The sequence below is a fragment of the Carassius carassius genome, chromosome 37 (assembly GCF_963082965.1).
Source record: "Carassius carassius chromosome 37, fCarCar2.1, whole genome shotgun sequence".
NCBI classification, from domain to species: domain Eukaryota; kingdom Metazoa; phylum Chordata; class Actinopteri; order Cypriniformes; family Cyprinidae; genus Carassius; species Carassius carassius.
This window is the reverse complement of record NC_081791.1, coordinates 27,106,800-27,120,272: the sequence shown is the minus strand read 5'-3', so window position 1 is coordinate 27,120,272 and position 13,473 is coordinate 27,106,800. Positions and strand designations below refer to the sequence as shown.

The 13,473-nt window shown below is 36.5% G+C and overlaps 1 protein-coding gene across 1 annotated transcript; it reads left to right on the top strand.

Annotated features, from left to right (window-relative positions):
* Positions 1 to 2,108: 2,108 nt before the first annotated feature.
* LOC132118550 (transcription factor E2F1-like) lies at positions 2,109 to 13,203 on the top strand. Its single transcript, XM_059528469.1, has 7 exons — positions 2,109 to 3,257; positions 3,717 to 3,819; positions 4,485 to 4,704; positions 4,800 to 4,952; positions 6,050 to 6,164; positions 6,246 to 6,453; positions 10,908 to 13,203. Exons 1-7 carry the CDS (start codon positions 3,015 to 3,017, stop codon positions 11,156 to 11,158), a joined length of 1,293 nt encoding a protein of 430 aa, XP_059384452.1. The 5' UTR covers positions 2,109 to 3,014; the 3' UTR covers positions 11,159 to 13,203.
* The last annotated feature ends 270 nt before the right edge of the window (positions 13,204 to 13,473 follow it).

Genomic DNA, 13,473 nt, shown 5'->3' with positions numbered 1-13,473 from the left:
TTTTTTTTCTTCTGACTAATCCATGTAAACCAAACCACTTTGACTCTGTTTATGAAATGAATCCTGTAAATGGTGTGAATACCCTCCTCTGTCTTCAGATTAATCAGATGATTTTAGTATTAAAGTAGAAGCGGCCGCTTTCACGGTCGCTTCAGAGTTTATTTACTAGCGTTGATTTGTATGTATAGTCAAATGTGAAAAGATGTTCAGCAGTTGAATAAAAAAGTCTATGGGAAATTGAGTTTGTTTTTGTTTTTTTGAGACCTTCATGATATTTGTAATGTAAAACAATGAGCGTTGGCATTAAGTTCACATGGGATGAAGCACAGTTGAACTATACTGAATGCAGGAGTGCCCAGACATTTTATTGCAAAAGTTTAACTTTTGTTTATAACTTGATACGTCATCTTAAAAACACAATGCTTATTGCATAGTACCTCACAAAACATGAACAAAAAAATAAAGAAAAACTAAAATGTGAAAATTACTGGGGTACTAACTGAAATACAGTTTGTGTCAAGTAGTCAAAATACACGTTAAGTTTTTATTTATTTATTCTTTAAACATGATTTTAATAGTTTATTTTATTATTTTATAAATATTTATTTTTAACCTTATTTTTAATAGAAATGTTGCTTTGTCAACTGAAAAACTTAAACTTTTATATATATATATATATATATATATATATATTACAACCTATACCAAAATAACTATTTTATTAACACCGAGCATGAGCTTGTTAAATATTGCTAAATAAAAACATTTATTAGATGTAACGCTGTTCAAGGCTTTTCCAGTGATGTGTCTCTCTCCCTCCGGACCGCCATGAACCGCTGCACGAGGCTGTTATTCCAATCGCTCTTCCTCCCTCGTCTACACCAATCTCTTCTCAGGTACATTCAAGTAAATAAATCAAATTGTCAGCAATCCTGCGCTATTATTATAATTATTTATTATTTTACATTTTATTTTACTGTTCTGACACCATTGGCATTTGCACGAACCGACACAACTGTGTAAAGTGTTTTTCTTTGTCCTTTTCGCCTCGAACGCGCATGCATTCTCACTGTAAACATAAAATAATATAGTCCAGCTTCTACATATGCTGGAGAATTTTAAATAAAGTGCATTAATACCTTCCGGAACCTAAAATATTGCCATCTTGTGGCTTCAGTGTGCATAACGCCAGCGGTGGGCGGAGTTTAATACAATCATTTACATAGAACAGAAAGTTTACGTTATTGTTTATTTATTTAGCCAGTGATTTTCATGACATCGGCATCTCATATATGGTTTTAGATATGTTTTCAAATCCGTGTGCTAATTTGTATATATATATATATATATATATATATATATATATATATATATATATATATATATATATATATATATATATATATATATATATATAATATACACATATAGGACTATTTTATATTTGCATTGTTTTGAAACAAAACTTACCGTGTGACTATATCACTTTTTTATATACATAAAGCAATTTTGCATTTGCTGTAAATTTTAATCTTTATTGAGCGTTTAATTTAATGAAATAAAATACATAATAGATTAATATTACCTTAATAAGTCTACAGCAACTTTGTAAATTGCGTCATAATTAAAGGATTTAATATTTGTGTTAGAGAAATTACATTAATTTGTGCATAATATCATGACAGCGATTATTTTTTTGTAGGCTATTTTATATGGAAAAGAAATTCACAACAAAAAAATAATAAGAATTTAGGCTTTATTAGAAACAACAACTTTACTAGACGATTAGACAAAAGCGTTCAGAGCACGAGCAGATGGTTCTTTATTCATACAAATAATGACATTTCCAGCTGATCGAAACTCTTCATCCGTTACCGTTACTTATTAAAAAACTGTTTAATAAATCAAAAGACGTGAGACGAAATGTAGTTTTCCATTCAAACAACTCTTATCTATATTTAAAAAGAATGATAATAATACATTTTAAAAAAAAAAGAAGAAAACAGGACATTTTGAGTGACGGCCACGACAGCCTACCAGCGGCATGGGAACTCTGACGCGTAGGGCGAAGGGCGCAACTTATCAGCCAATCAGTGAGCGGCACACTGGCACGTGCCAGTTTCGCGGCAAAAAAGATTTGGCGCGTAAACCTATGAGCAGGTTCCGATCAGCTGGAACAAAAAAACACAACAATAACAGAAGCGATTCCGGCCGCGTCGCGCGCGGGGACTCTCTGGCCGCACCTTTCTTCTGTTTCAATGGGTTTTTGCGTCAAATGAGCAAGAATCTGGATGTTATTCGGAGTTAATGACCATACTTCCTGGATGGAGTCATTAAGAAGGACAAAAGCGGAGGATATTTTGGATTAAAGTGGCAGATGCGAACAGAAACCGGACTTGGGCTTTGTTCCGCATCCGGATCGGGTTATATCTTTATATTTACTTTCTACCCAGCCTGTTTACCAATATAACAACACGCTTCAAACACGTTTACCACTGCTCAAGTAAAAACTAACTCCATTCGTAACAAAATATCTCAACATCGACAATAATTTTAGGATCGTATGGAATAATTTCTTGTTTTATGTACTTTAAAGGTTGAAATTGCATTACTATTTGTATATGATGATGTATATTTATGATGAACTGTATGTGTTATGCTTTTCAGCCATTTTCAAAAGCACTTCCTTAAAGCAACCACAATTCTAAACTCATAATGAATGTGAAACTTATCTTAAACATGTTTAGAAGTAAAATGCATTGTCTTATAAATAACTTTTATTGATCTAAAGTTGATTTTTGTTGTGCAAACTGAAGTTGACCTACATTCAGCCCTTGTTGTGGTTTGGGAGTCTCACCCATATGTTCAGTCAAGGCCTGTTTTTAACGTGGCTTATCCAGCTGTACTCTCTCTCATGCATGCATTTTGAAAAACAACCGGTTTGCATGCATTGAAAGCCATAAGGATTGAAAATACACCCAGAGACTGAGTGACCCCTGCTGATTTAGCCCGATATGTCTGAGAGTTTTATATCGGGTCAGACCTCGGAGGACCTGCTGGCGGATTTTGAGTCCCTCTTGAACAATGGCAGCATCGATCTCAGTGAAGATCATCAAATCGTCATCATCTCCACTCCCGGCACAGCCTCGGCCAGCACTGCAACCGGCGACATCTTGCTGTTTGCCACCCCTCATCACACCACCACTGCCACCACAATCCTGCCGGACCACCGGAGACCCACTTTGGGACGCCCACCGGTACGCCTTCAACCTGTCCTGGCACACATGCATGCTTTAAATTCCATGCATGTGACCTTTAACCGTTGGGATTCCAATTTTTTGTTTTCCTTTTTGGAATGTTCACAATTCCATTCCACAATGTAGCTTAATTATTATTATTACTGGATCTGGGCTTGGTAACCAAATCCTGTAGGTTTAAAATCCATATGGAGTGGTTTGTGATCACTGTTGTACTTGAGTAACTTATGCTGAAGGACCTGACTCAGATTCCTCAATTACCACTGGATTGTCAGCATGCAATTAGATGTTTGTTAAAGTAGCATTAGTGTTTTATATTGCATGCATGCATTCTTTTAATTTTGCTGCAATTTTAAAGTTTTGTGGTTTTATTGAAGTAGTGTTTTAGTTTTATGATGCATACATTAATCAGGCCTTAAAGGTCATAACATCTGGTTTCCTTCTGCTTTTTGTTCTCAGGTGAAGAGAAAGTTGGATTTGGACAGTGATCATCAGTACATCTGCACGTCCCGACCTGCTTCACATGGACCAGCACCTCCAGCCACACCCGCGCCTCCCAGAGGTATGAATGTTTCTTGACATAGTCAAGAAAAGCTGGAAATATAAATCAGTGAGGAATAATAATGGTGTTCAAAAGTTTGGTGTTGTAAAGATTTATTTATTTTAAAAAAGGTATCTTCTACTCACCTAAGTTGCTTTTTTAAAATCAATTTCTTTTTGTAAAATTGTAAAATATTTTTGGAATTAAAAAAAAAAGTTTTCTGTGTGAATATAATGTAAGATGTAATTTATTCCTGTGATCGAAACTGAATTTTCAGCATCATTACTAAAATTCAAAAGAACCGCATTTGTTTGAAATTGAAAGCTTGTGTAACACGAATGCCTTTTTTAGTGTCACTTAGATCAATTTTAAAAGGTTAGTTCACCCAAAAATAAACATTAGCTCATATTTTATAAAGCATCCTAGGTGTACATGACTTTCTTCTTTTTAGACAAATCAAATCCGAGTTATATTTAAAAATTTCTCACTCTTCCAACTTTTAGATTGGATTCGTCTGAAAAAAGAAAGTCATGTACATCTAGGATGCTTTATGAAATAAGAGCTAATGTTCATTTTTGGGTGAACTAACTCTTTAATGCATCCTTGCTGAATTAAAGCGTTCATTCGATGCACTCCTGCATTGCAGTATATAACACTTTTCCACATGGAATCCGCTCTCGTTTCAGTGCCTAAAGTGTCAACGGAGAAGTCCCGCTACGACACGTCTCTGAATCTGACCACCAAACGCTTCCTGGATCTCCTGGCTCAGTCTCCGGACGGCGTGGTCGACCTCAACTGGGCCTCTCAGGTGCTGGACGTCCAGAAACGGCGCATCTATGACATCACCAACGTCCTGGAGGGCATCCACCTGATCTCCAAGAAGTCCAAGAACAACATTCAGTGGCTGTGCGTTCATCATGAGCTTCACTGATTGGTTCAGGAGCAACTCGGGAACTCTGTGCAGTTGTTTATCTGCGGTGTGTCATGTTTCTTGTGTTCAGGGGGAACCGTATCGATGGGGCGTCCATGGCCAGGTTTCAGACGCTGCAGAGGGAGGTTTCCGAACTGACGGACGCCGAGGAGAAACTCGACGAGCTCATTAACAAATGCAGCTTACAGCTACGGCTCCTCACAGAGGACACACACAACAAGAAATATCCTTCATCTCAGTGTGTGATCTTCTCCATGTCTTTAGCTCTTTTAGTCTAAAATGTAGCAGTTTAAAAACACACAGGCATTTGTTTAATCTGTGTTTACATGTAGGTAGAGAAAGACAAGATCTTCTCAAAATGTAAAAATGTCCTTCTGCTCTTTTTTTTATTTGAAAGATTTTTTTTTTCAAACAAAACATTGTCTCTGACTTCACATGCACTCACAAAGAAAATAAATGAAAATATTACTGCTGTCATGAAACGATTAATCGCGATTAATCACATCCAAAATAAGTTTTTTTCCTAATGTATGTATTTTTTTATATTATATGTGTATATATAAATGCAGACACATGCATGTATACATTTCAGAAATATTTTAAGTTTATATATTAAATATATTTTATTATATAAAGTTTATGAATATAAATATAAACGTAAAAATTTTCTACATATATACTGTATGTGTGTGTATTTATATATACTGTAATAAATATACACAAACACATATTATGCAAACAAAAGCTTTGATTTTGGATGTGATTATTTGTTTGACAGTACTAAATATATGTAAATAAAAACAAATAAAAATTAAAATAAAGATAAGAAATGAAAATAATTAAAATGAATGTATGTGCAATAAATTAGACCTGCATTGTAATGCTTACTATAAAAAAATACAGGTTCGGTATTGTCCTTAAGCTCTTATGTATTAGACTAAAATAAAATGTTATACTTAAGATTTAACTAATAATACAAAATATTTAATATATTTCCCTAAATGCTTTATACTTTTATGTATGTGTATATTTTGAGATCTTCTCAAAATGTCTTTTAGCTATTTATTTTAGACTAAAATTATAGTTAAGATTGAAATGTATCCATATATGAAATTTTGAATATTTTCCCCCAATTACTTGATACATATTTATTTTTCTCATTGTGTACATGTAAATAGAAGATGTTCTTAAGCTCTTTATTGTAGTCTTTCTTCACATTTGGGTGTAGATTTGAGCGGTTTGAAGCTGAACTTGATCCTGGCAGCTTAAGTCGACTAACATGTGAATCTGTGGATGTTGTGGTCTTTAACGGAAAGTGACGCTGGGATACGTTAGATGTCAGGACCTGCGTAACACGGTGAAGCCGCCGGATCAGATCATCATGGTGATTCGAGCTCCGCCGGAGACGCAGATGCAAGTCTCTGAACCCAGCGAGGTGAGAGAACACACACACACACACACACACACACACACTTGTAAAGTGTTCTTGTCCCTTTAAATGTTGTCTGTATTACAGGGTTACCAGATTTCACTCAAGAGCTCCAATGGCCCGATCGACGTGTTTTTGTGTCCCGAGGACAGTTCTGGGGTCTGTAGTCCAGTCACTGATTGTAGTCCAGCGAAATCGTCCAATCAGAGCCCCCAGCAGTCTGACCGCATCTCGCAGGAAGTGACATCATCAACTCTCCCCAGTTCCTCCCCTTTGCCTCTAGGTGCAGACTCAGGTTAGCATGTGATTATGACGACTATTAGCTTCTGTAAAAAGGTCTGGATACATGACTTCAGGTAATGCTAATCATTGTCTTGACACTTTATCACAACAAATACCATAATTTGAGAATTTTCTTAGTGTACATTTTAAATACAAATCTTAAATGGAAAAAATATATATATAGGTATTTTAAAATTAATTAGTTGTTACATGTTAATTCCAAAATAAATATAAGATTTTTTTTAAATATTAGAAATAAATGATTAAATAGTAAATGTAAATCTTAGACATAAATGTGATTTTATGATTTACATGTTTAGATTTAAGATTTCGATTCAGCTGAAATAATTTAAGTGTGCCGTTTTAAAGTGGTCATGAACTGCCTTTGTTTAATTTTGTACTGTTCTCTGAGGTCCACTTATAATGTCATCTAGATTTTTACATCAAGAAACATCATGATTTAGAAGTAATGCACTATTTTCTGTCCAGTTTTGAACCCCTCATCAGAACGCTCTCTTTGAGTCGGTGTGTGGAGGATTGTAGACTCAGAAGTTAACGCTCACTGCTGTGATTGACTACTAGTTGTGTATGTTTGACAGTGTACATTTCTCACGGATGGAGATTGCTGGGATTTAGGTTAAAAATACATAAATAACTCAATACATATCAAACGATCTGTAAGAAGAGATAAAGCAGTAGTTATCATGTAATGAAAACAGCTGCTCACACTTGTTGTGACATTACTGTCAGATCAATATAATAAGCACAGTATCGTCTTTTCGGTTCGATCTTAATGAAAATTTCTGTGTCGAATTGTGCCTTGTTTGAATACATGGTAAAATTAAGTGAACAAACGGTAGTGTTTAGATCTGGATCTTTATTAAAAACGAAGTTAATTCATTCTTTCCTAAGACTCGGATCAGAAGGAAGGCAATGCAGAAACAGTTTTTGTCACTGCACAGTGTTTTATTGTCTTCAGAGCATCTTTGTTTAGTTTCTGTGTAGACCTGCACGTTCACCTTTCTCTTAACACTAGATGTGTGAGTCAGTGGGCGGGGCTAAACACGCAGTTATGTAGAATCTGTGGGCGGGGCTAAAAATGCAGTTATGTAGAATCAGTGGGCGGGGCTAAACAGGCAGCAACATATAATCAGTGGGCGGGGCTAAACACGCAGCAACATATATTCAGTGGGCGGGGCTAAACAGGCAGCAACATATAATCAGTGGGCGAGGCTAAACAGGCAGCAGCGTATGATCAGTGGGCGGGGCTAAACAGGCAGCAATTTATAATCAGTGGGCGGGGCAAAACAGGCAAACCGATCGCAGTCTGACTTGAAGCAGTGCATTCCGGTTAACATTCCGGGTTTTGCCCAACATCAGACTGTTCTGATGACTGTCACGTGACATCAAAGTACTGCGAGAGTACACTGATAAATGCATATATACCCCCACTTTATTAGTATTAAAATAGTATATATGATTGTTGAACTTTATTCTTGAAAAGATGGCACTGTATTAGTTTTTTACAATCACTTTGCTACTATTTTCAGAACCTTGATGTCATTTTTCACAACTCTAGACACAAAACTCAAAACGGTTATCACTTGTAACACAGGCTGTCTAATGTTCAAAACATTGCCTTGCGCATTCACATCTTTAAAGAAATCTTGCACTTGCACAATCATTGGTTCAAAACACAAATTTACTGTGAAATACCATTGAAACATAACTATAGATCACCCACACACAAGCAAACGATAGTTTCACTGTGTCATTGTTCGTACAATCATTAAATATTGTAAAACAAAATAGGTGATACAGGTTTCATTATGGTACTACATGTACAGTAAATACATCTCAGTAAAAGTACTGCAGTAGTAGAAAGAACACTACAGACACAGTGGAATCATTGAACAAAGTTTGTAATATATTGATGCAAAACACTACAGTACAATTACAACATAGGTTTATTTGAATCAAAGCTAAAATAATTAGCTATGAAATTGAAACCCACCACACCATCTTCTGATATAGCCGCACACATGGTAATGTTAGCCGCACGTTGTCCAGGTACTTGGATGGTTTCCCACTGGCCATTGAAATTCCGACCTCTCCTCCTTATCTTGGCCAGATTAAAACCTGCCTCATCCAAATATATGAATTTGTGATGGTCATCATCAGCATCCAGCTCCATCACCCTCTAAAAATACATTTTAGAAAGAGATTTAGAGATTAGTGTACAATGTAGAATTTTTGGGAATGTTTTTACAACAGCCATCTTGAAACTGAACTTACCTGAACATACTCCGTCCTCATTTGCTTCACTCTGTCTGCATTTCTTTCGAAAAGCACACGGTATAGTTGTTTTATAGACACCTGGTGCCTTTTCAGTATGCGTGCAATAGTTGGCAAACTTATGGATCCCACATTGTTGAACATGTCTTCATTGTCCAAGATATGCTGGCGAATTTCTGTAAGGCGAATATCATTTCTGGCCCCAACCAAATCGACCACAGCCTGCTCTTGTTGGTCAGTTAGAATTCTGCCTCTGCCTCCAATATTTGGCCTGGTCACAAAACTACTGTCAATCCTGTAAATAGTCTGAAAAGGTGGTACAGTATTTGGGGCCATAGACACAGTGTCTGATGAAGCATTATGATATAATATTAGGCTACATCCATGGATATTTTAGTCTAATTGGTTCATGCTCCGCGCTAATTGGTGACAATGAATCTCGTTATCTTGAAACGTTCATGATTTACAGTAAACTTGGAAGATTGTTTGTGAGTTTCCATACTAAGAGTAATGCAACAGTTACTTATCATTTTGAGCAGTTGTATCAATTGATAGTTAGATCATTGTAAGGAAATGAATAGACACTCATTTGAAATGTAATGTGTGAATTGCCTTTTGAAATAGTTGCACTTTGATGTTAAGTTGTGTCATATTGAACAGGTGATTTTTGTTGAATGAACAAATGTTCTAAGTTTTATGTGTATTGTATCCAAGCAATTGAGAAAAGGGTTAGAGTTTTGAAAAAATGTGCATTTTGATCATTGGTTGTGAGTTTTGTGTCTAGAGTTGTGAAAAATGACATCAAGGTTCTGAAAATAGTAACAAAGTGATTGTAAAAAACTGTAAGCAGTATACCTGAATAAAAACAGTTTCTGTTGCTCAAGAAAATTTTCTGAAACGTCTGTGTATTTGACAAATATTGCATTTAATGCACTTCATCTGTGATAAAGTATGCAAACACCGTGTGAGTGTCACTAACGGGAGCAGAAGGCGTCCGGCTTGGCGTGTTTGTTTTCAACTTCTCCCCCGATTGCAAGCAGCTGCAGTGGGTGGGGCCAAACAGCAGCGCTGTAGAGAATCAGTGTGCGGGGCTAAACAGGCAGTGATGTAGAATCGGTGGGCGGGGCTAAACAGGCAGCAACATATAATCAGTGGGCGGGGCTAAACAGGCAGCAACATATAATCAGTGGGCGGGGCAAAACAGGCAAACCGATCGCAGTCTGACTTGAAGCAGTGCATTCCGGTTAACAATTTTGCCCAACATCAGACTGTTCTGATGACTGTCACGTGACATCAAAGTACTGCGAGAGTACACTGATAAATGCATATATACCCCCACTTTATTAGTATTAAAATAGTATATATGATTGTTGAACTTTATTCTTGAAAAGATGGCACTGTATTAAGCAGTATACCTGAATAAAAACTGTTTCTGTTGCTCAAGAAAATTTTTCTGAAACGTCTGTGTATTTGACAAATATTGCATTTAATGCACTTCATCTGTGATAAAGTATGCAAACACCGTGTGAGTGTCACTAACGGGAGCAGAAGGCGTCCGGCTTGGTGTGTTTGTTTTCAACTCCGCCCCCGATTGCAAGCAGCTGCAGTGGGTGGGGCCAAACAGCAGCGCTGTAGAATCAGTGTGCGGGGCTAAACAGGCAGTGATGTAGAATCGGTGGGCGGGGCTAAACAGGCAGTGATGTAGAATCGGTGGGCGGGGCTAAACAGGCAGTGATGTAGAATTGGTGGGCGGGGCTAAACAGGCAGTGATTTAGAATTGGTGGGCGGGGCTAAACAGGCAGTGATGTAGAATCGGTGGGCGGGGCTAAACAGGCAGTGATGTAGAAGCAGGCGAAGGCGGTACTTTATCCACACTATTACATCACAGAGTAGAACATTCCACAAGCTGTTGTTTTTGCAGACGTTAAAGTTTTGAGTTCTGAAACTTACAGGATGTTGTTGTTTTACAGTCACTTATGTCAAAAGATCAAGGGAATTTTGTTTTCTCAGTTCATGACCCCTTATAATTATACAAATGTGCTATTAATAATTGGTAATTCTTGCTCTGATTGTTTATGTGTTACTTTTTGTATCAAATGATCTAAAGTCTTTCGTAAATAATTAACTTCTGTAGTAGAACTAATGAATCAAATAATTTTTGTTCTGTTTCAGAGTCATTTCTGGACTCTGACCCGTTTTCAGGCATTTGCGAGATGCCAGATTTCAATTTGTCTCCTCTGGATTCCTCTGACTTCGTTCTGGAGCGGGGCGGTGAGACGGACGCCATCGGCCTCCCGCTGGACGGTTTTATCTCCCTGTCTCCACCACACAGCCAGGACTATCACTTCGGCCTGGAGGATCACGAAGGCGTCAGCGAGCTGTTCGACTGCGACTTCAGCGACCTCGGCCATCTGGAGTTCTGACAGACGGATTCGAGCATTCGTTTCCCAGTGTGAACAGGAAACTGATTCCACTTCGCTTTTGAATTCGCTCTGAACAGCGCAATTTAATTTATTAATATTATTAAGTCACCTTTAAAGGAATAGTTTACACAAAAATTACAATTTACTGAAAATGTTCTCACCCTCAGGTCATCCAAGATGTAGATGAGTTTGTTTCTTCATCAGATTTGGAGAAATGTAGCATTGCATCACTTGCTCACCAATGGATGTGAATGGGTGCCATCAGAATAAGAGTCCAAACAGCTGATAAAAACATCACAATAATCCACAATCAGTTCACATCTGGAGAAGACGAAAGTGCATGTAAAACAAATCTATCATTAAGACATTAACTGTTTTTGACTGTTTTGGTTTGTAAATGGTGCTTGATATCTACTCTTGATTTCTCACTTTTTCACTGGAAAAATCAATATTAAAGTGAAAACATCTTAATGATGCATTTTTTTCTACAAATTTAGCTTTCCTCTTCTCAAGACATGAACTGATGGACTGGAGTTTAGTGTGGATTATTGTGATGTTTTTAGCAGCTGTTTGGACTCTCATTCTGACGGCACCCATTCACATCCATTGGCGAGCAAATGATGTAATGCTACATTTCACCAAATCTGATAAAGAAACAAACTCATCTACATCTCGGATAGCCTGAGGATGAGCTAATTTTCCGCAAATATTATTTTTTGGTGAACTTTCTTAAATCTCTCTATTTTTTTTTTGTTGCATTTATTGTAAATCAAATATCGTCGTGACGGTTTTAGGATGTTGAAATCGTACTGGATAGCGGTTTGAATATAAACTGACAGGTTTTATGGACTATGTTTCTCAGGAGAGTCGTAGAGTATTTCAGGTGAGTGATAACGTATTAGTTACCGTACGTATTTAGGGTCTGGTTATGTTGCATAGGTTGGTTATGCATGCTGCACGATAATCAATCCATCATAAAGAGGATTTACAGAAAGTGAACTTCAAATAAGTCATAATATCATTTAATTTCTAATCACAATTATACTCACACGTTCCGTGCAAATGTTCATCATGTCACCGATTCTCTGGCATTGGCTTTTAAAGCATAGTGTACATAGGTTTGCGTTTTTATCGCTGTTACACGAGACGTTCTGTATTTATTATAATTAATATCTGATCCTAGTACAGTTAATGCCCAATTCCTAGATTTAGTCCCCTAAAAATTCACTTGACTTTTTTTTTTTTCTGTGCATGTGTGTAAATATTCATATAATTTCCAGCCTCATCTTAAATATTACTCTTGATATTTAAAAAAAGCACTATATGTATTTTTGTTTCGTTTATTCCTTCAGCCCTTTCTGTGATTTCTAGCCCTTTTAATGAGTCCAGGGATAGAAATAATGTATTGTATTTCTATATATCCCTACTGGAGTTTGAATTGGGATTGATTTATAGCTTTCGAGTGTTTTATAGTCATAATTCCCCTGCGTTTAGCTACAGGACGAGGTATATATAGTCACATGAAAGGATTATAATGATATAATGTCAGTGTCGTGGGATATTTAAATGCATTTGATAAAATACGTTTGATTTTAAAGGGCTCTGAAGTTTAATGACACTGTTTAATAAGCTCTTCATCTTTTAAAATGTGTAATTTAATGCAAATTGGCCTTCTTTGTGTAGATTTGCCCTGGTTTTGCCTTCTTCTGTTCTCTAAAGGCAGCTTTTGTTGTTAAGTTGAGTGTGTTTTTTGGACAGAGACCAGATCGTAAATGTGCGTGTGTGTGTGTGTGTGTGTAGTTTTTGTTTTATTGTGTTTGAGGTGGAGTTGTCTGGGACAATTCTCATGACTGGATCAAGCGCTTTGACAAGTGTGATTTGTTTATCTGGTTGTATAATAGAAATATTTTTTCTAATAGGGCTTTTTTTTGCATATTTAGTTTTCCTGTTTGACTTTACTTTATAAGCCACTTTAAAAAGTGGAAGCACGGTAAACGCGTGTAATATTAAAATTAAGTGCAAATAAAATCAGATTTGGATCTAAAGTCGATTTAAATTGCCTTGAATTATGGCTTTAAATTCCATTCGCAGCAGTTACAGTGTTTTTAGTTTACGTTTTGAAGTTCAAGATTTAAAGGTTATTGTTTTCAAGCACTTATTCGTTGTTTCAGCAGAAGGGATGATATTTGTGATGTGATATGTCTATATTTTAGATTATTACCTGTCGATCACAGATTAATGGATTGTCTTTGTTCTGACAACATAAAGCTTTTGACTTCCTAAAATCACTTGTGATTGTCTTGACATCTGATGCG